Source organism: Babylonia areolata, chromosome 17 (assembly GCF_041734735.1).
Source record: "Babylonia areolata isolate BAREFJ2019XMU chromosome 17, ASM4173473v1, whole genome shotgun sequence".
NCBI classification, from domain to species: Eukaryota; Metazoa; Mollusca; class Gastropoda; order Neogastropoda; family Buccinidae; genus Babylonia; species Babylonia areolata.
The window spans coordinates 20,822,002-20,843,637 of NC_134892.1; the positions used below are offsets into that span (position 1 = coordinate 20,822,002).

General features: G+C 47.1%; 1 protein-coding gene across 14 annotated transcripts in view; it reads right to left on the minus strand.

The window, feature by feature from the left end:
- The window catches only part of LOC143291754 (uncharacterized), a 364,123-nt gene that overhangs the window by 54,985 nt on the left and 287,502 nt on the right, over positions 1 to 21,636 (minus strand). Inside the window, exons 1-2 of one of the 14 annotated variants that reach the window (XR_013056579.1) lie at positions 9,691 to 10,130; positions 3,030 to 3,371 (exon numbers count right to left, since the gene is read on the minus strand). The exons of 10 other annotated variants lie outside the window; for them this stretch is intronic. Coding sequence is in view for 3 of the 4 variants with exons in the window: in XM_076601842.1 (XP_076457957.1) it covers positions 3,030 to 3,371; positions 9,691 to 10,030 (682 nt within the window). In the remaining variant the exon portion in view is untranslated. Of the gene's footprint in view, positions 1 to 3,029; positions 3,372 to 9,690; positions 10,131 to 17,221; positions 17,564 to 19,769; positions 20,088 to 21,636 lie in introns of those variants that run through there. 3 more of the 14 variants (XM_076601843.1, XM_076601842.1, XM_076601841.1) reach the window with 3 other exon arrangements.

Genomic DNA, 21,636 nt, shown 5'->3' on the forward strand with positions numbered 1-21,636 from the left:
TGCTGCACCGTCCAGGTTTAGAAATGGTAGAGCGAAGGTGTGTGTGTGCGTATGCGTGCGTGTGTGTGTGTGTGTGTGTGTGTGTGTGTGTGTGTGTGTGTGTTGGGGACAAGGGGGAGGCGAATGGTGTTGGTTGTAGTTGTGTTGTGTGTGTTATGTGTGTGTGTGTGTGTGTGTGCGCGCGCGCATTCACGCGCGTGTCCATGCCTTGTACGCGCATGCGTCAGACAAACATCACTGCGAGAGTGATCATCTTTCGCATGCCCTTGAGACGACAGGAGTAATTTTCCATCTTAACCTTGAAAAAACGAAGAAGGAAAAAAGAATGTGTATAGCTGCCTTTTAAATACTAAACACTAAAAATATACGTCTGTTCTTCCTACCCCCCCCCCCCCCCCCACCCCGACCCACTCACCCCCTCTTCTCCAAAGTTCTCCAAGTGCCAGAGCATATGTCTTGAACGGAAAGGTTTTAATTGCAACCCACTGTCCACAAACCCCCACCCCCCTCACCTTCAGTTCTGACCAGGGGCAAATTTCCAATGAGGATGCGCTCATCCTTCACTACACACACACACGCACACACGCACGCACGCACGCTCACACACACACACACACACACAATGAACGAGCGTCTAATGTTCCACACAGCTGCCATCTTCTAACAACCCCCCCCCCCACACACACACCCCCGTCCTGTAAAACGGATATAATTAAGTTGACACCTTTCATGGTTTTTTTTGGCTTTTTTTTTTCATCGTTCACGGGAACGCGAAAATGGACACGGACAATTTGCACTTCTGTTTTTTGTTTTGTTTTTGTGGTACAAAGGAACAGAAGAAAAAGAGAAATAACATCCATCTATCCATCCATTCCCCCTTCCCCACAAACACAACCTGGTGTTAATGAATGTTTTGTTGTGAAAATAAACATACATGACCTCCCTTCTCTCTCTCTCTCTCCCCCCCCCCTCCCCCCAAACACAAACCAGTACTCATGTGTTTGGTTTTTTTGCTTTGAAGTAATATACGCTCAGAACACGCGTATATATATATATATATATATATATATATATATATATATATATATATATATATATATATATATATGCCAACAGCAAAGTGAGAGCTGTATTATCAATGGTTTCTCCAGTCAATGGGAAACCATTTACAGCTTAGTCTTTTGTGAAGGACTATGACTCTCAAACTAGGAGGCAAAATTGCACTGGCTCTTAGTGCTGCAGCCTTGTGGGCTGGTTGGCCTTTGGGAACCATTCCAACGCCGACTGTCCTAAAACCCTCTTGGCCGAGAGAGTGGGGATGTAACTTGAGCAAGACACTCTCCACTATAATCAAATTCTAGCCCAAATAGTCGGAACAGCAGTTGCCTCCTCTGCTGTTCTGATGGTCATAGTCGGACACGACTGACTATCATATATATATATTCTCCGCAGCCTCAAAGCTGTATAAAGTAATGCTCAAAACAACGCGTAGTATACATTCTCCGCGAAACGTCAACTTCACCAAACATAATTACTTCTCCACGGCTGTTGGGGTAAAAAGACGTATATAACTACTCAAAATTACTCGTGCATTCTACGCGATATGTCACCGCCTAAATAACACGAACATACAACTGCTCAAAATAACGCGTATATTATACGTGACACTGTTCGCGTTAAGTGCCGAACATCGCTGCCTCGAAGACGAACGAATCTGCTGAAAATGACGCGTACATTCTCCGCGAAATGTTAAAAAAAAAAAAAAAAAAAACCGCTGCCTCAAACTTTGAAAGACGTGCGAAACCGCTCAAAATACCGCGGAAATAAATGCTGTCCACAACAAGTCGCTGTCTGAAAAAAAAACACGGGCAGAGGGCGTGGTAGTCAACACAACTCAAAATAACTCGAATTCATTGCGGTATGGGAAACACCGCTGCCTCAGGAAGACCGAAACAGAACTCCTCAAAATAACGTGAAAATTTCTTCCGCGACAACACAGCGCTGCTTTCAAAGCGACTGGGGAAAAAGGGGGGCAGGTTCGTCTCCAATCCCATCCCTCCAGATTATCAGGACGCCGCTGTGTCCAAAGATGTGCAAAGAACTGCTCAAAATAACGCGAAAATATTCTCCCCTCCCCCCCAAAAAAAAAAACAAAAAAAAAAACTGTCGTTTCAAAAATGAACAAAATAACGCACGCGAAAATATGCGCAAAATGTTAACACTGTCATCTCAAAAACAAAAAAAAAAAACTACAACAACAAAACAAACAAACAAAAAAACTGCTCAAAATAACGCGAAAATATTCTCCGCGATACGTAAGAACTCGCTTCAAACGTGACGAACAACAACAACAACAAAAACACGAAATGCTCAAAATAACGCGTGTGTTCTCCGCGATATTCGCCGCTCGCTCAGAACAGTAGGGTAATCAAAATCATTCTCCGCGATAATACCGCTCGCTCAAAACAGTAGGGTAATCAAAATCATTCTCCGCGATAATACCGCTCGCTGAAAACAGTAGGGTAATCAAAATCATTCTCCGCGATAATACCGCTCGCTCAAAACAGTAGGGTAATCAAAATCATTCTCCGCGATAATACCGCTCGCTCAAAACAGTAGGGTAATCAAAATCATTCTCCGGGAAAACACCGCTCGCTCAAAACAGTAGGGTAATCAAAATCATTCTCCGCGATAATACCGCTCGCTCAAAACAGTAGGGTAATCAAAATCATTCTCCGCGATAATACCGCTCGCTCAAAACAGTAGGGTAATCAAAATCATTCTCCGCGATAATACCGCTCGCTCAAAACAGTAGGGTAATCAAAATCATTCTCCGCGATATTCGCCGCTCGCTCAAAACAGTAAGAAAATCATAATTATTCTCCGCGATTATACCGCTGCCGTAACGAAAAGTGAGCTGGATATATAGCAGCTTGACGCGAGCTTCCCACGAGGGACTGGAGCCAAAGGGGGGGGGGGGGAATTCACACACACCTCCCTTCCCCTCCCCCTGGGCAGCAAATACCTACTCAGCAGGGTAGCGACAATAGTCCAGGAGATGATGCTGGTGGTGCCGTCGGTGCTGAAGGTGGTCAGGTTGCACCCGAACCTCCTGGGCTCCTCGGGCGACAGGTCCAGCACCAGGGTCCTCAGCTTGGTGCGGTGCGAGTCGTGGCGCCCGATGAGGCACGAGGAGAAGTGGTCCGAGGTGGAGCACTCGCCGCTCTTCAGGTTGGCCGTGGCCACCTTGCGCTTGTCCGGCACGTGGTACAGCACCATGGTCAGCAGGTCCGTGCTGGAGTCCAGCACCTCGCCCGAGCACTCCACCTCCGTGATGTGGCTGTTGCCCTGAAAGGCTGAGGTCCTCATGCCTGGGAAAGGGGGGTGGGGAGGGTGGTGGGGTGAGGGGGAGAGAGATGGAGAAATAGAGGGGGAGAGGAGAGAGAGGGGGGCGGGGGAGAGACAAAGAGAGTGAGGAGGGAGATGGAGAAATAGAGGGGAAGAGGAGAGAGAGGGGGGAGAGAGACAGAGGGGGAGAAAGAGGGAGAGAGAGGGGGGAGGGAAAGGGGGAGACAGAAGAAATAGAGGGGGAGAGGGAGAGAGAGAGGGGGGGAGAGAGATAGAGGGAGAAACAGAGGGGGGGGGGGAGAGAGACAGAGGGAGAGAGTGGGGGAGGGAGAGGGGGGGAGAGATGGAGAAATAGAGGGGGAGAGGGGGGAGGGAGAGGGGGGGGAAAGAGGGGGGGGGAGAGGAGGGAGAGGGAGAGATAGAGGGAGAAAGAGAGGGGGAGGGAGAGGGGTTGGAGAGGGAGGGGGATAGAGAGAGAAGTATGTATCAATATTATCAACCATCATCATCATCATAAAAAGACATTTCATCATCATTATCATCATTAAGCCCTCCTCCAAAATAACAAAACAAAAAGACAAACAAAAAACGACAACCCCTCAAAACACAATTGAAAAAAAACCACACACACGAAACAAAACAAAAACACCACACTGCTTCAACAGCACTATTTTCACCATAACCTATCCAACATATTTATCATTGTCGGTAATAAGCCCACCACACGACAGGGACACGTATCTCATAACTCTTGTCAATTTAGAATGTACAGAACCCCCCCCCCCCTCCCCTTTCCCCCCACCCCCCTCCCACAAAACACTCGATCACGAGAAACAGTTACGGCAAAAACGACAACTGAATAACACCAACGAACAAAAACCTCCGTTGCTTCTTTCTTTCTTTCTTTCTTTCTGAAAACTGTTTTCGTCACCACCGCCACCAGCAACGGTAATTCAATCAACAACAATACTGGTGGTAATGACATTCTATGGCCTGATGCCGTGTATCTGAGATCAATCATTCAGAAACGCCACTTTATGCGTTCCCGCTATGCTACCCAGGGGGATCAATATTTCATGACTAACACCCCACCCCCACCCCCCCCCATCCCCCAACACGCGCGCGCGCCCACACACATGCATACACACTCCCAACAATAACGAAATCAATAACATCATTATTAAAAGACTGGCATTTTTAAGGTGGGGGGAGGGGGGGGGAGAAGCATCACTTATATTTGAGCGTGTAGGGGTATTTAACAAAACAAACAAAACAATGGTGATAGATTAAGAAAAAAAAAAAAAAAATTGTGAACAAACAAATTGCACATGAGACATGAACCCGGGGAATTCCCAATCATAGGCTACGCATTTGCAGCTGACGGACTTGCAAACACCTACACAATCAGACGACACAAACATCCACACAAACAGCCACACCGACAGACAGACAGACAGACACCTATTTCCTTCGGGAATACAGGCAAGGGAGGTAAACGCGGACTGTCCACAAAATGCAAACACGGTGATTTCATAACACACACAAGAAGACGAAACGAAATATCGATGGACCTCGAGAGAAGGGTTGGTTTGCAAAGAAAAAAAAAAAAAAAAGGAGGTTCTGTAAAATATTCCGTCATAATATTTACACTACCATCTCTCCTTGCAGCGCTTAGAGCTGTCTCACATTCTCGCTCTTCTATGGCTCCCCATAGAAACAGCGTTTTCTGGCTGTAGCATTTATTTTGTCAACTGGGATGGAAATGTCGAAGCAGCCCCTCGCCAAGAAAGGAATCCTTTATACAAATATCTACATTCAATAGCTTTCAAATGTCAGGGCGCGATGCATCAGCAATCTAAAGGAAGGCTTCGTAAATCAGCTCGGCACACACACACACACACACACCATCACCACCACACACACACCACCACCACACGCACGCACGCACGCACACACACACACGCGCGCGCGCGCGCGCACCGACCGAAACTATTTCAGTTCAAGGAACAGACTGGTTTCTACGAGAGGAGAGCTACCATCAATAATTGATCGTGAAGGCGGTTGTTGGGGGTGGGGGGAGGGGTGAGGGCGTGTAAGGGGATGGGGGTGGGGTGTGTGGTGTGTGTGGAGGGAGGGGGGGGGGAATGGAGGGGTGAGAGCAGGCGAGGCGGTTTCTGCAATGCTAAACAGGAATAGCAAAGGCCGGCCTCCAAGCTAAATTCAGTCAGCTCCCCTCCGCTCAACACTGACGATGTCATGTGTCGTGTCGTGTCGTGTCGTTGTCGTGTCGTGTACTGCAGGCACCACACAACCAACTAGGCAAGCTGCTGGCTTGCTCGACAGCACAGAACATGACATTTTCGTTCGATACCCTTGTAACATTATGCCCCTCAACAAGCCTGCGAGGGAGAGAGAGAAGAAGAAAAAAAAGAAAGAAAAAAAAAACAAAAAAAGAAAAGAAAAAAAAAAACCCAAAGTACTTTGGAGGCAGGAAGGGGATGGAGGAAGGAAGGAGGCGAGGGGAGGGGTGGGGGTGGGGGTGGGGTGGGCTAGCAAGCGGCAGGCAACTCACGACCCTATGTGTCGGTTCGATATTATGCCAGGAAAAAAAAAGCAAAAAAAGCAAAAAAAAAAAAAGCTTTGCCCTTTTTGTGTCAAGAAGGAAAGAGAGGAATGGATTTTCGTGGACTTGGATTGGCACGATTCATGTCTAGGACAGGGTGGGTGGGTGGGTGGGGGAGAGAGAGGAGGGAAGGAGGGGGGGGGTAGTATCTATCCTAGCTTGTGAGGGAGCGGGGGGTGGGAGGTTTGCAGCATCGCTAGATCTTGAAGGGACTAGGTGGTGGTGTTGGTGGTGGTGGTGGTGGTAGTGGCGGAGGCGGGGGTGCCTTGTGGAAATCAGGCAGCAAAGCCTTCACGAACGATAGGGTAACTCCCCCCCCCCCAAGGAAAAACACGAGAATGACCTCATGTCGTTCATTACACGTTCTTGTCTATCGTTTCGGTTTTTTTTTTTTTTTTTTTTTTTTGGTTAAGAGACATCAAAACTACTCCCCCCTACCCCTCCCCCCCCGCCTTTCTGTCTCTCTCTATCCGTTATCGCTCGCTACATTTAAAATAAAACGGGTGATCTGTATGGCGTTTTCGGGAGCTCCATTCCATGTCATTCAACATCCAGTTTCCGCTTTTCAAAGAAACCAATTACCGGTTTATTACAGCGAGATGCGAGATGATTTTGTGTGTGTAAAATTGCTTCGTTCCCAACACTTTTTTTTTTATATATAAAAAATAGCAGCATCCAACTCTATTACAATAAAACGACAGGTGTGGTTTATTGCCATCAGCCTGTGATGTTATTTCTGTTATCTGTATGCTCGGAATGGGTGTATGTATTTTTATTGGGTCAGTTTTTTTTCTTTTCTGTGTGTGTGTTGTGTGTGGTTTGGTCCTGTGTTGTCAAAGTTACGTGGAAATTTTCCGATCAACCATGTTTTAAAAGAATGAATCAGACTATTAAAAGAATGAATCAGACTGTCGTGCCCGTGCCTGTGCGTGTGCGTGTGTGTGTGTGGAGAGAGAGAGAGAGAGAGAGAGAGAGAGAGAGAGAGGTGGGGGTGGGGGGGGGTGGGGGTTATTCTGTTTGTAACCGAGACTCTACGACTGTGGACTTCCTGTTATAACAATCACATGACCCAGGCGTCCACAGAGGTGAAAGAAGCCGGCACGCGCGGTGTAAGCTGGCAGGACGTTTGAGGACCGGGAAACACACACACCTGCAGTGTTGGCGAGGGAATTTTGAGACACTACCTCCTTCTTCTTCTTCGTCTGCGTTCGTGGGCTGCAACTCCCACGTTCATTCGCATGTACACGAGTGGGCGTTTACGTGCATGACCGTTTTTAACCCCGCCATGTCGGTAGCCATACTCCGCTTTCGGGGGGGGGGTGCATGCTGGGTATGTTCTTGTTTCCATAACCCACCGAACGCTGACATGGATTACAGGATCTTTAACGTGCGTATTTGATCTTCTGCATGCATTTACACACGAAGGAGGTTCAGGCACTAGCAGGTCTGCACATATGTTGACCTGGGAGATCGTAAAAATCTCCACCCTTTACCCACCAGGCGCCGTCACCGACCGTGATTCGAACCCGGGATCCTCAGATTGAAAGTCCAACGCTTTAACCACTCGGCTATTGCGCCTGTCGAGACACTACCTTCAAACGACGTGTCCTTGAAGTGAACGATCGACACTCGACTCTACAAATGCAGACGTACCCATTTGACTTTTCTGCCGCTAGCGCACAGGTTGCAGGGTTAGAGGACTTGAAATAGACAGTGTAATTAACAGCGAATTATTTCTACGTTAGTACAAAGAAAGGGCAAAGAATAAAGACAGTGACTGCCACCCCCCACCTTCCCTTTCCCTCACTGTGCGTTATCATCATCATGATCATTATCATTTACATTTGTAAATACTTTTTCTCAGTTAATAAAGGCCGCAACTCCACCTCTCATATGAACAAATATTCTCGCCCCTACACTTACTGTTTCAAAAAGAGGAGTTTGTATTATACTCCATGTTTGGTGATACATATTCTTACCATGTCAAACTGATGCAAACTTGGCCGATCGGTTTCCTCTGATTGGCCAAATTTCGCGCGGCTACCAGTGAAAAGACGACCCGTCTTGCCCGGTCCGCTCTTAGCCAATCAAACTCCTCTAAAAGCTACAAGCGCTGAAATTTTGTTTTTCGGAAGGTTTTGGTCGACCAACATCACAAACTACCCCGTATTCAATAGCCCCAACTCATGGGGTTCTTGTACATCCATTAGAATTCATGTTCACATGCATCACGGAATAAAAGTCCATGACGCATAACATACGGTAATCAACTCCTGGTTCTTCAGCATTTCCCTGACCTTCCTGTATTGTTTTGAACGAATTCTGTTCCCTGCAAGACTGGTGTATACATTCACACGAATTGCTTCTAGATTGGTTTTCTCCATATTTTAAGAACGGATTCTATTCCTTTTAAGATTGGTGCATAATGACATATATTGTTCAAGATTGGTGTTCTTCCTGTCAAGAATGCATTGTATTCCTTTTAATTAAAACGGGTATATACATGTTCAAGGTTGGTAATCTACTGTGAACGCATTGCACTGTCTATAACAATGAGGTACACACAAGCATGTACAGGTCAAGGTTGGTGTTCTAGTTTGAGCGTGAACTCTTCCCCATTACTGATGCACACAAGGTCGGAAATGCCCTACTCTGGACGCATTATGTCCCCTTTGACATTGACACACACACACACACACACTGTCAAAACCAGCAGGGAAAAAACCCACAACCCCCCCCTCCCCCCAGCCCCTCAAAACGGCTGATGATAACATCTCTTTCATTATTCATGAAACCTCGTTCAGCTAACGAAAGAGAGAGAGAGCTGGAGCTTCTAAGGGCCTGGGCAAGCCATACCAGTAACGGCGGTATAGCCAACCACTCGAAACTGTGATCGATAAAGTCATTTCCCCTCCCCTTTCCCCTGTAGCTAAGCTGCCTTCTACACCACCAACCATTACTACACAGCCTGGAACCACCGCCACCACCACCACCACCACCACCACAGACACAAAACACAACTTTCAAACGAACCCTTCACACATACACGTCTTCAACTACCTTCCTAAAAGGACAAGATGGACAATAGGTGGGTTAACAAGCCAGGGATGAAAAACAAACACACACACACACAGAGAAAAAAAAACGGTCAGAAAGTGAAAGAAAACAAGAAGCGAAACAAAAAAACAAATAAAGAAAAAACTAACACCACCACAATAAAAAAAAGTAACGGGTTTGGTAAATGACTCCCGAAGGAGAAGAAGAAGAAGAAGAAGAAGAAGAAGAAGAAGGAGGAGAAGCCTACTTCCTCTCCAGCTAGCTTGCTATACAGCAAACATCTCTCTCCTCGAGTTGCCTGCCATTCTCTCACATCGATCGTATGACAAGAGTAAAGTATATAGCGACGTCCTCTCTCTCTCTCTCTCTAGTCTTTCATTCACACTTCCTAGCTGGGCAACACAGATAAAAATATTACTACTACTATATATAAAAATATATACATATATACATATATATATATATATATATATATATATATGTATGTATAGAAAGAAAATGAAAAGAAATAACATACAACCCTGACTTACTGCACACTATGAGATACTTCGATCTGTTCAGTACTGACAACTTTACCACAAAAGGAAAAAAACCCAAAAACAAAACAAAAATCAAATCAAATCAAAACACACGCCACACCCACCCCTCCCCACCCCACTCACCGTGTTTGGCAGCCTGGGCCCCCATCATTTCCGGGTGGAGGAACGGGTAGGCCAGGAGGCAGAGAGGCAGGATTCCGGGTGGAGGCCGCCCAGTGAAGAAGAAGAAGGAAGCAGATGACGACAAACCCACGGCCGCCATGTTGTTGTTGTAGCGGTGGTGATTGGTGGTGGTGGTGGTGGTGGTAGCGAACGTCAACGAAGAAGAAATAAGAGGAGGAGTAGGAGAGGAAACGAAGGAGAACTGAGGAGAAAGGAGAAGTCGAGAGAGAACGAGGAGTCGCCGTGTTGCAGTTGCAGCTTGCACGAATGAACGGAGAATTACATACACCACCACCTCCATCCACCACCACGACGTCGTCGTCGTCGACTGGACCGGCAAGCGAGGCGCAATGCAAGTTGTTACAAGGAAAGCCGTGGTAATGTTTTAGTCTTGCCTTACAAGGCACACAGCGAAAGGGAGATTGCTCCCTCCCTCCCTCTCTCCCTCCCTCGCTCTCTCTCTCCCTCCCTCTCTCCTCTTCTCACTCACAATCAGGCTGTGATGTATAACGGCTATAGAGCCGCATCGCCTCTCCATCTCCTCTCTCTCTCTCTCCCCCCCACCTCTCTTCTCTGTACACTCTCGGTCTGCCACTCACTCTCTTGTCTCGCTCTCTCTCTCTCTCTCTCTCCCCATCACCCCCCCCCTCTCTCTCTCTTTCCCCCTAGCCTCGCCACATCTCCCGCGATTTCTCCCTTTCTAATTAGCATGCCACGCGCTCCCTGGCATTGGCAGTGCACGTCGTCAGTAGCTGGTTTGTCACAAACGAGGTCGGTCACAGCCGGTACAATGATCAAATGGAACAGCCAATCAGCTTTTTAAGAACCCGAGTCAAGTAATAAATAAAAGTGTCCACGTGGAATATAGTTATCATAAAAGACTAGGCGATCGATTAAAAACACACACACACCCTCCCCCCCAAAAAAAAACAAACAAACAAACAAAAAACAACAACAACAACAAACAACAACAAACCCAACAACAAAAACGTTCGATTAAACTAGTCAACGTAGAATCAAAAGAGTAATCGTCGAATAAGAAGAATAAACGTCGATTAAAAAGTGTTAATACTGGAAAAAGACACACACACACACACACACACAAACAAATCAACCCCAAAACGAACAAACAAAATCAAAACAAAACAATCAGACACAATAAAGATGTGGCTCGAAGCCTTGTTAACCTTCGTCAAGTGGTTAATATCATCATCATTACATCATTGCACATCAGAGTTTTTGTTCACTGTCACCAGAAAGTAATTAATGGTAGTTAAAAAACATGTAATTAGTTAGACAATGCTTCAAATTCTTTATATCATTGAAAAAAAGATGACTGAATGTTGACAGATAGATGAAGGGTGTATATGGAATGGGGAGGGGGCGCGGGGGCAGAAAGAAAAGGAGAGAGAAAAAGGCAGAGAGAGAGAGAAAGAAAGAATGGGAGTAGGGAGAAATAAAGGGAGACAGAGAGAGGGGATAGAAAGGGAAAGGAAGACAGGGAGAGAGAGAGGGAAAGAAAGAGAGAGAGGGAAAGAGAGAAAAGAGGAGATAGGGAAAGAAAGGGGGAGAGAGGGAAAGTGAAAGTGAAAGGGAGGAGGGAGAGAAAGGGAGACAGAGGGGAGAGAGAGAGGGAAAGAGAGAAGGTGAGAGAGATGGAAAGAGAGAAAGGGGGGGAGAGGGAAAGGGAAGGTGAAAGGGAGAGAGGGAGAGAGGGAAAGAGAGAAAGGGAGAGAGGTGGAAAGAGAGAAAGGCAGTTAGAGGGAAAGAGAGAAAGATGGAAAGGGAAAGGGAGAGAGAGGAGGGAGGGAGGGGGAGAGAGAGAGAGAGAGAAAGGGGGGAAAAGAGAGAGGGAGATAGAGGAGAGAGAGGGAGATAGAGAGAGAGAGAGAGAGATAGAAAGAAGAGAAAGAGAGAGAGAGAGAGAGAGAGAGAGAGAGAGAGAGAGATAGGGGGTGGGTGGTGGGGGTGGTACAGGGACAGAGACACTGACATTTCCAACGATAAAGGTCACACATGCGTCCACCTTCCACCCTTCCCCCTAACCCTCTCAAATCAACACACAGCAAATATTATCCGAGAAAAAGAGAAAAAAAAAAAGAAAAAAAGAGTATGGCACATAATTCATATCAAACAACATACTGAGCCTCTGATATCAACATAAATACAAAACATGGATAAATAGATAGAGAGGAGAGGAGGAGAGTGAGAACGAGAGCGAGAGAGAGAGAGAGAGAGAGAGGGAGAGAGAGAGAGAGAAAGGGGGTGGGGGGTGGGGGCAGGGGGGGAAAAAGACAGGAAACCACCACCAGCACATCAATCATTCATTTTGTGTCCCCGAGGTATCCCCACCCCCCCCCACCCCCCCGCCACACACACATACATAAACCTGATTATCGTCCAACCATCGTGTCCGTGGGAATTATGACACAAAATAATACACACGCTACTCACCACACACACACACACACACACACACAGAACCACACACACACACACACACAGCCACGCATACACAGCCACACACACACACACACACTCTCTCTCTCACTCTCACACATAGCCTAAAGATACAATCATACATACATATGTATGACAGGCCCATTTCTCACGGTTTTCAAGCTGTTTATCTCAACCCTAAAAAAAACAACAAAAAAACAACAACACCCTCGTTCAGTTAAATGACTGATCACAGGTGTAAGTGAAAGAGAGGGAGTGGGTGAGAAAAAGAAGACAGTGAGAGTGAGAGTGTGTGTGTGTGTGGGGAGGGAGGGAGGGAGAGAGAGAGAGAGAGAGAGAGAGAGAGAGAGAGAGAGAGAGAGAGAGAGAACGAACGAACGAACGAAATTTTATTTACGAGGGTAAAGGAGTAAGCACAAAGTACTTGTTTACATCCAGCCCTCTGGGCATAAATAATAATTGAAGAGAGAGAGAGAGACTGAGAGAGAGAGAGAGAGAGAGAGAGAGAGAGAGAGAGACAGAGACAGAGAGAGACAGATAGACAGCCTGGAGAGGGAGGGACAGACAGAACTCAGAACCCAAAACTTTCTTTTATTCAAGGATTAAGATTTTGGGCATGGCCCATTCTTCCAACCTGTTCTTGCCAATCTACATCAGTTACAATATATATATATATATATATATGTGTGTGTGTGTGTGTGTGTGTGTGTGTGTGTAGAGAGAGAGAGAGAGAGAGAGAGAGAGAGAGAGAGAGAGAGAGAGAAGGGGCAATAACCCCTTAAAATAGTTTCCCATGCAACTTACATTTTCACACATTAAGATATACATATACCGCAACAATCATAAATAACTTCACAGTCCAACAAAATACGAAGTGGGGAATCAGTGACACAGGGAGGGGGGGGGGGGGGGGGCTGGGGAGTGGGGGGCTGGGGATTGAGGGACGGGGGGCGGGGCGGGGGGAGGTGGGGGGCGGGGTATAGCCGCCCATCTGAATACTGCACTGAAACAGGCCCTCTCAAGTGGATTCAGTAGCTTAACAAACCATTCTCTCCCAATGTAGAGGTAGCAGAATAAACACACACAGTGCCTGGAGAGAGAGAGAGAGAGAGAGAGAGAGAGACAGACAGACAGACAGACAGAGAGGGACAGAGAGAGACAGAGAGGGGAAGGGGGGTGCGGGGAGGAAGACAATGTTTCAATCGGAGTGGTGTCCCTTTACAGACGGCTTCAGATGCGAGATAATGTATTCTTTTTGACATTAAGTACCACAGAATCAACACAAAGAGAGAGAGAGAGAGAGAGAGAGAGAGAGAGAGAGAGAGAGAGAGAGAGAGAGAGAGACGGAGCTCTTCAGACAGAGCACTCAATTGTTTCACTGTTTGAGTTCTGCCATGACAAAACGGATTCACTGTCAAAATAAAGTGGATATTTGGTCACGAACATTCTGACTACAATCACACACACAGATGGGTTGGGGAGAGGCGGGATTGGAGGGGAGGGTGGGGGTGGGGTGGGGGGTGGGTTGGGGGGGGTAGCAATAATGGACACACGCCCTGAGATAAATGACAAGCCGTCAGCCACTTTAGACGACTGTCATAATCGACAGAATGTCAGCATGGGTACATGTGTATGTGTATATGTATATGTATGTGTATGCGTGCGTTTGTGTGTGTGTGTGTGTATGACAGAGAGAGAGAGAGAGAGAGAGAGAGAGAGAGAGAGAGAGAGAGAGAGAGAGAGAGAGAGAGCATGCGTGAGTGCGTATGCGTTTGCGTTTTCACTTTTATACACACAAGAGGTTGTCTGCAACTGAAATGCACAGAGCGAGAGAGAGAGAGAGAGAGAGAGAGAGAGAGAGAGAGAGAGAGAGAGAGAGACAGAGACAGAGGCGAAGGAAGCAGATGAAACGAGAGAGACAGAGACCAACTGAGTATCACACACACACACACACACACACACACTCTCACAAACACGCACACACGCAGCACAGCAACAAACACACGCACGCCCCCCTCCCCCTCCCCCCCTCTCTGTGTGAGCTCTTTCAACTCCAAACTACATAGAAAAGATAATAATTATAAAAAAAAACCCTCTTCTCTCTTAACAAGAAATACACAGATATATCAACAACCAACCAACACACACACACGACACAACGACAACCCTCTCTCTTTCTCTCTCTCTCTGCACACATACACAACAAGTCGTGTGCAAGGCAGAGAGCAAGCCACCTCCTATAGCAACTAGCTGGATAGCCACCACCCTAGCTAGCTTCCCCCCCACCCCCCCGACCATTAGAAATAGAAGCTATAGAACACAGCAGTAGCAGCAGCAGCAGACACGACAAGGTCTTGCAATCAATACTCTGCCATGCCACCCACCCCACCACCACCATCACCACCCTCCCCCCACCCCCTCCCGTCTCTCTCTCTCCCCCTTCCTCCTCCTCCTCTCCCACACTCTCTCTCCCCCCCCCCCCCCCCCCCCCTCCCCCCTTCCTTCCTCAACCGGCACAGCAACCATTCCGTTTCTGGGAACAACAGCACACACACGCACGCACGCACGCACTGACGCGCGAGCGAGCGAGCACACGCACGCGCGCACGAGAGCTGTACTGGAGTAGAGCGCACGCGCCATTATTATCTGCTCTTGCTGTGTCGTGGTACGTCACACAGCCAATCAGCATGCGAGAGGCTATTTTTATTTATTCATTAATTATTAATGTCATTATTTCTATTATCTTCTTCTTCTTTTTTTCTTTTCTTCTTCTTTCTTTATTACGAGGCTGGTTTAGTTTTGATAACAGGGGTGACTAGGAGTGAGTGAATCTAAGTCGTGACTTCTGGATTTCAAGTTGGTTCTAGTTCTGGCGCTGATTGTGAATATAACGTGTGTGTGTGTGTGTGTGTGTGTGTGTGTGTGTGTGTGTGTGTGTGTGTAAAGTACCCGGGTTTAGAAAGACAGACAACAGTTGTATATAAATTGTACGTTGGTATATGTAAACAGAGAAAAAGATAGACGGGAATAAAGACTGAGAGACGGAGACATAAAAAGATTTGCACACACACACACACACACACACACACACACACACAGAGAGAGAGAGAGAGAGAGAGAGAGACAGAGAGAGAGAGAGAGAGAGAGAGAGAGAGAGAGAGAGAGAGAGAGAGAGAGAGCTTTTAAACTTATTTTCCTGCTGTTATGATGCTTCGTTCAAACATCAGAATCTAGCTTAAATTCTTAGCTATCTCTCTCCATCCGTCCCTCCCTCCTCCTCTCTCTCTGTGTGTGTGTGTGTGTGTGTGTGTGTGTGTGTAACAGAGACAGACAGACAGAGAGAGAGAAAGAGAGAAAGCGAGAGAGAGAGAGAGAGAATGTATTTCGAACGGTGGAGACTTACGCACACTGACCGACAAACATAATTATCTGCCGTTGTTCTAAGAGAAAACACAAACATAATCACAATAAGAGAGAGAGAGAGAAAGAGAGAAAGACAGACAGACAGAGATAAAAAAAGATAGATGGGAACAAAGACTGAGAGACGGAGACATAAATGGACTTGCACAAAGAGAGAAAGCGAGAGACACACACACACACACAGAGAGAGAGAGAGAGAGAGAGAGACAAACAGACAGAGACAGAGAGAGACGGAGATCAAGATGGAGATGGAGATGGACAGCCAGGAACAGAGAGAGAACTGAAGCGTTATGTCGGGGAGGGGAAAGGGAAACAGGCCCCAGGAAGAGGTGTGATGAACAAGACAGTGTCATGTATGTGCTACACTCACTGCCTTTCTTTTGATGGCCGCCTCGGAGGGCCCTTCATTAGTGGCTGCCTGGCAAGTCGTTGGCAAGTGTGTGCGGAAAGTTCACGTGCTGGCGATGAGGAGAGGAGATGAGATACACAGAGAGAGAGAGAGAGGGGGGAGAGAGAGAGAGAGAGGAGAGAGAGAGAGAGAGAGAGAGGAGAGAGAGAGAGATAGGGAGAGAGAGAGAGTGTGTATGTGATAAAGAGAGAGAGAGTGTGTGTATGTGAGAGAGAGAGAGAGAGAGAGAGAGAGAGAGAGAGTGAATGTGTATGTGTGTGTGTGAGAGAGAGAGAGAGAGAGAGAGAGAGTGAAAAAGAGAGAGTGAGAGAGAGAGAGAGCATGTGCGCGCGCGCGTGTGTGTGATAGATAGATAGTGTGTGTGCGCGCGTGCTTGGGTATGTGCGTACTTGTGTGTGCGCGTGTGAATGTGTGTGTGCGTGCGTGCGCGTGTTTGTGTGGATGTTTGTGTGCGCGCGTGCGTAAGCGATGCGTGTGCAAGTGTATGTGCACGCGCGCGTGTACGTCATTCTTCATTAACAACAAAGCGAAAGCAAAACCCGAACCCGACAAGGTTCCAATAAGAATCGTTTTCCCTGTTCTCACTCCAGAGGACTCTACGATCTCCTCGTGTTTCAACAAGCACACAAGGGTAGTCCTAGTTTGTAGGTTCGCGCCATATGAGTATCCTTCAATATATGACACACTAATAAATGTCCCAATATTTTATTTCAGTGCCAGCAAGCACCATGGGGGGACGGGGGCGGGGTTGGGGGTTGGGGGGGGGCTTTCAAAGCACTCTCGAACCAAACCACCTGCCCCTGTGGTGTTAACTACGGTGGTAGTTACTTTCTGGAACTAGTTCCTTTCTTCGTGATATCAAATGTAAACTTCTCTCGGCACCCGTGGCAAGGAAGTAGAGAACATTATAAATGCTCTTGAACTCTCGAACCAAAGAGCCCGTCCCCTTTGGTGTTAATTACGGTGGGTTTGTTTTGTTGTTGTTGTTTGTTTTATTGTCTTTTGTTTCTTGTTAACAATTCCCTCTCTTACCGACGCTAAATGTTAGTTCTCTGAGGCCCCGTGGTAATGAAGTAGAGAGCATTGTAAACACCCCCACATCCTTTTTTTTTTTTCGTCTTCCTCCTCCTCCTCTTCTTGTTATGAACCTACCCTCCCTAACCCCCCTAACCCCACCCCGTCCCAAAAAAAACCCAAACTTACTGCTCCTCTGCACCGCCAGTGACCACGACACAGAACTGGGCCGCTCGCCGGGCGCAAACACGGCCACATCGCACCCGTAGGTTCGAACCTCGTCCCTCCGAAGGTCGCTGACCAGAGTTCGGACCTTAGAGTTCCGGGAGTTGAGCGTGTCGAGGTGGCAGGCGGTGAAGCCGCCCGCCGTGACGCACTTCCGCTGAGCGTAGTTGACCGAGGCGAGGACCTGATCGGTTCGAGTGTCGTAGAGGGTGATGGAGAGCAGGTCCACTCCGGAGGGGAGCCCGTCGCCAGAGCACTCCACCTCCACGATGTGGGACAGCCCGTAGAAGGGCGAGGCTTTCAGACCTGCGGGTTGAGACAGCGTTCTGTTATCTGTAGTGTTCAACCAGGGTGGAACAGTATTCTGTTTTAGCGTTTAAACAGGCTGAAAGAGTATTTCTATATTTTAGTATTCACACAGGTTCAAACAGTGTTTCGTTTTAGTATTTAAGCGGTACTCGAACAGTATTTTATTTTAGTATCTAAACAGTATTCGAAAAGGTTTACATATTATTCTATTTTAGTATCTAAACAGTATTCAAACAGGTAAATAATCTCTCTATATAAAACCCACAAAAACAAAAACACACACAAAGAAAACACAAACAAATCTTCAGAGCAATAGTTGTACGACACAACAACCACCTAAAACCAACCAACCAACCAACCAACCACAAGCAACAAACGTGAATCAGATCACTCAGGGCTTGGGGAAGGGAAGGGTAGCAACAGAAAGCCTGGACCCCTCCCCCCAACCCCCCCCCCACCCCACCCCCTTCACTCCCCCTCCTCCCCAGATAACCTCACAGGGTGACAGATGGAACCCGCGTGTCTAAAAAAAAAAAAAAAATAACGATGTGGGCATATCCATGTCACCCCAAGCCGCCTGAAACTCCCTAATGTCCCACGTGCTGATAAAAGAGAGATAACTGCCCCTGACCCCAAGGGGAGAGAGAGAGAGAGAGAGAGAGAGAGAGAGAGAGAGAGAGAGACGGAGCCAAGTACACATGTGCAGTAACTGAATGTGTCGTCGAATATATCATTTCCAGAGAGGGTTTGATGTCAAACGCAGTGCAAAAAACAAAACAAATCCAGAAAAAAAGGGGTCAACTTCTGACATACAGCGATGAAAGGAATCCCCCCCTCCCCCCCCCTCTCCATCTCCGTACCCGATCCCCGCTTTTCCATTAAAAAAAAAAAAAAAAAAGTCCCCACTGACCCAACATATGTTGCACCTGCTCGCACCTGTTCCCGTGAATATTTCATTCCCCAACAAAGGAACAGCGTGTCCTTTTCAAAGGGCCAGCTACAACGCCTTTCGCACAGCTCTGACGCTTCCCGTGTCCGCATTAAATTAATCAATAACTAATCAATGAAGATCCCACCACCTCCACCCTTATCCCTGCCCTCACTCGTCCTTCAACCCAACACCCCCCCCCCACCCCTCCTCTCTCTCTCTCCACTACTCCCTTTCCCACCCCTTCCCCTCTCCAGAAGAAATAACGTTCAAGGTTTCTCTGGAAATGATCAATAGAACGCCTTAGAGAGAAAATCTCCGCGACACCTTAATGCTTCACATGTGAAGCTCGTTCTTTGCCTTTTGTTCATATGGTGGTGAGGGGAGGGGGGGGGGGGGAAGAGAACAAAAAAAAGAAAAACTAATGTTAATGAAACAAACCTTCTTCACAACAACGCTATAAAGAGGAAACAGGATAGTGAGGGTTGTAGAATGGTTTTAAGCCACGTTAAAGAATCCGGTTTGATGACGGCTAAAAGAACGTCTCGATGTGTCCACCAGCCCTGTCTAACGAGAGCGGATACTGGACAGAATGTGATACCCCGTTGCTCAGCTGCTCAGCTACTCAGCTGGCTTGTAATTGTTTCCCCATATTTATCGTTTTTTTTTGTTGTTGTTGTTTTCTGAATAAGTCTACTAATCCCAGCCTTGTATTCAACTTAGGAGAAAAAAAAAAAATCAAATCTGCTATGCTACTTCCTTTTAAATCTTTGAATCAAGAAGCCTATTTCTACCAGTAATCCACCCTTTCACAAACTATCAGTAAAGAAAACAAATATGTTAAAAACAACAACAACAACAAAAAACAAAAAACAAAAAAAACCAAAAAACACACACACACACACACACACACAAACAAACCAAAACAACGAACACAATCATACGTTTGCCTGAAAACAAAACAAAAACATGAGGACAACAATAAAATACTTGGTATCATATCCTTAATGCAGTACAAGCTTATTCTGTATATCAAAAGCATCAACATTAAGCATTCTTTTTTTCAATAACTGTGGAAAAAACATAATTGAGAGAAGGTGTGTGTGTGTGTGTGTGTGTGTGTGTGTTGTGCACTGTATGTATGCATGTGCGTGCGTGTGTGTACGTACACGTGCATGTGTGTTGGTGGAATTCACACACAGAACAACACATAAAACAACACACACTGTTGGAATTCACACACAGAACAACACACACACACACCATAATACTCACCGATGACAGAGTCCGAAGTGGCAGAAGACCCCAGGCAGCGGGCGACTTCCCACAACACCAACACCACCACCTCCACCACAGGCTGCTGCCGGAGCGGCACCCACCACCACAAGACCCCTCCTGTCCTCCAGCCCAACATCACCATCCTCACTGGCCAGCAGACGACCCCGACACTGCCTCTCCTTGCCCAGCCCAGCCCAACAACCCAACACAACCACTGATGGCTTCACGAGGAGTGTTCGTTCATTGGTCGCTGACGAGATTAAAACGTAATCACATTATTCCTCCCCCTCTCCCCAACCCTCCTCCCCCTCCTCCTCCTCCTTCCCCTCCACCACACGTCAAAATCCTCCCGCTTCTTCCCCCTCCCTCTCCCCTGACACGTTGCAGCCAGATGTCCGCTCAACAGCACTGAGCAACAAAAGCGACGACGACGACGACGACAACAGGCGACGTCCTCCCTTTGTCTTCATCTCTGGACAACTGATCTCTGCCAAGAGAACCCCCCCCCAAAAAAAAGCCCGTCTCTCATGCACAAACGCTTTCCTCCAACACGGCCACAACGAATCGTCGACACTACTACTACGACAACTGCAGGCAGATTGCTAGCAAGGAGAGAGGGGTGGGGTGGGGAGAGAGAGCAGGCTCGAGTTTCCGCGGCAATTAGACATTGGGAGAGAAGATGACTTGACTTGCTAGCCAGCTAGCTAGCTAGCTTAGCTGCATGCATGCCTGCAGTTGCCATCTGCCCGTCTTTTTTATAGCATCACATGCCGAGGCCATGAGCCTTCCTCTGCCATACATGCTAGCAAGACTAGCAGGCGTTGTCACGTTGTTGTTTTTTGTGTGTTTTTTTTTTTCTTTTTCTTTTTTCTTCTTCTCTTCCCTCACTCCCTCTCCCCGATCGTGAGTGAAGGGGTCTTTGGGAGTCTTCAAATGTCAGGTTAATTGCCGTCATCCTACGTTCATTTCGTCAGCTCGCTCTGCCCACCTCTCCCTCCCCCCCCCCCCCCCCTCTTCCACCCTTGCGTACAGGTAAAAGGAAGGAAGGTGGTGGGGGAAAGGATGAGGACGAGGAAGGAAGTGGTGTGGTGGTGGTGGTGGTGGAAGGGGGGTGGAGAGGGGGTGATAACAAATTGCTGGGCTTGCCATTGGACGAGAGACCACGATCAAAAGGGTCGATTGTCTTCCGTTCGCCTACTCCTCGGCAGGGGGGGGTGGGGGGTGGGGGTGGGGGGGGAAAGGTCAAGTATCTCGTCTCTTCGTGACATCACCTGCTCCACCATCCCCCACTCTCTCTCCTCCTCCTCCTCCTCCCCTCCCCACCTCCCAATTCCAGCTGTGCATATTGCTGAATTATGTGAGTACGCTAACAATACGTGTTGATGAAACAAGTTCCAGTAGTTTTGAAACACCCCTAGAAACGGAAGGACCAAATGAAACTAGAAAATGCACTGTCGTTTATATACAGTGCATACGCACATATACGCACGCCAGCACACACTGGTGTTATCCCTGTGTTTAAAACGAAATCTAAACGAAAATATAATAAGCGCCATGTCGTTTTTGTTGCGAATTTTTAAACTTTATCAAACTACATGCATTATTCAAGGCAAGATCCTAATAAAAAAAAAAAAAAAAAGCTATCTTCTCAAGGTCATACTGACACACGTACATACGCACATGCCCTTGAAATGAAAATAATCAGACTTTTTAAAATTATTTTTTCATAACTTAGAGCGTGTGTTTGAGGGAAGCTACGCTTAAAAAAAAAAAAATCAATCAATCAAGGGCTCGTGATTTAATTTTCATATGAAACTGAGTGGAGAGATTTCCCTCCGAGCGAAACGGCAAAATCACCACAGCA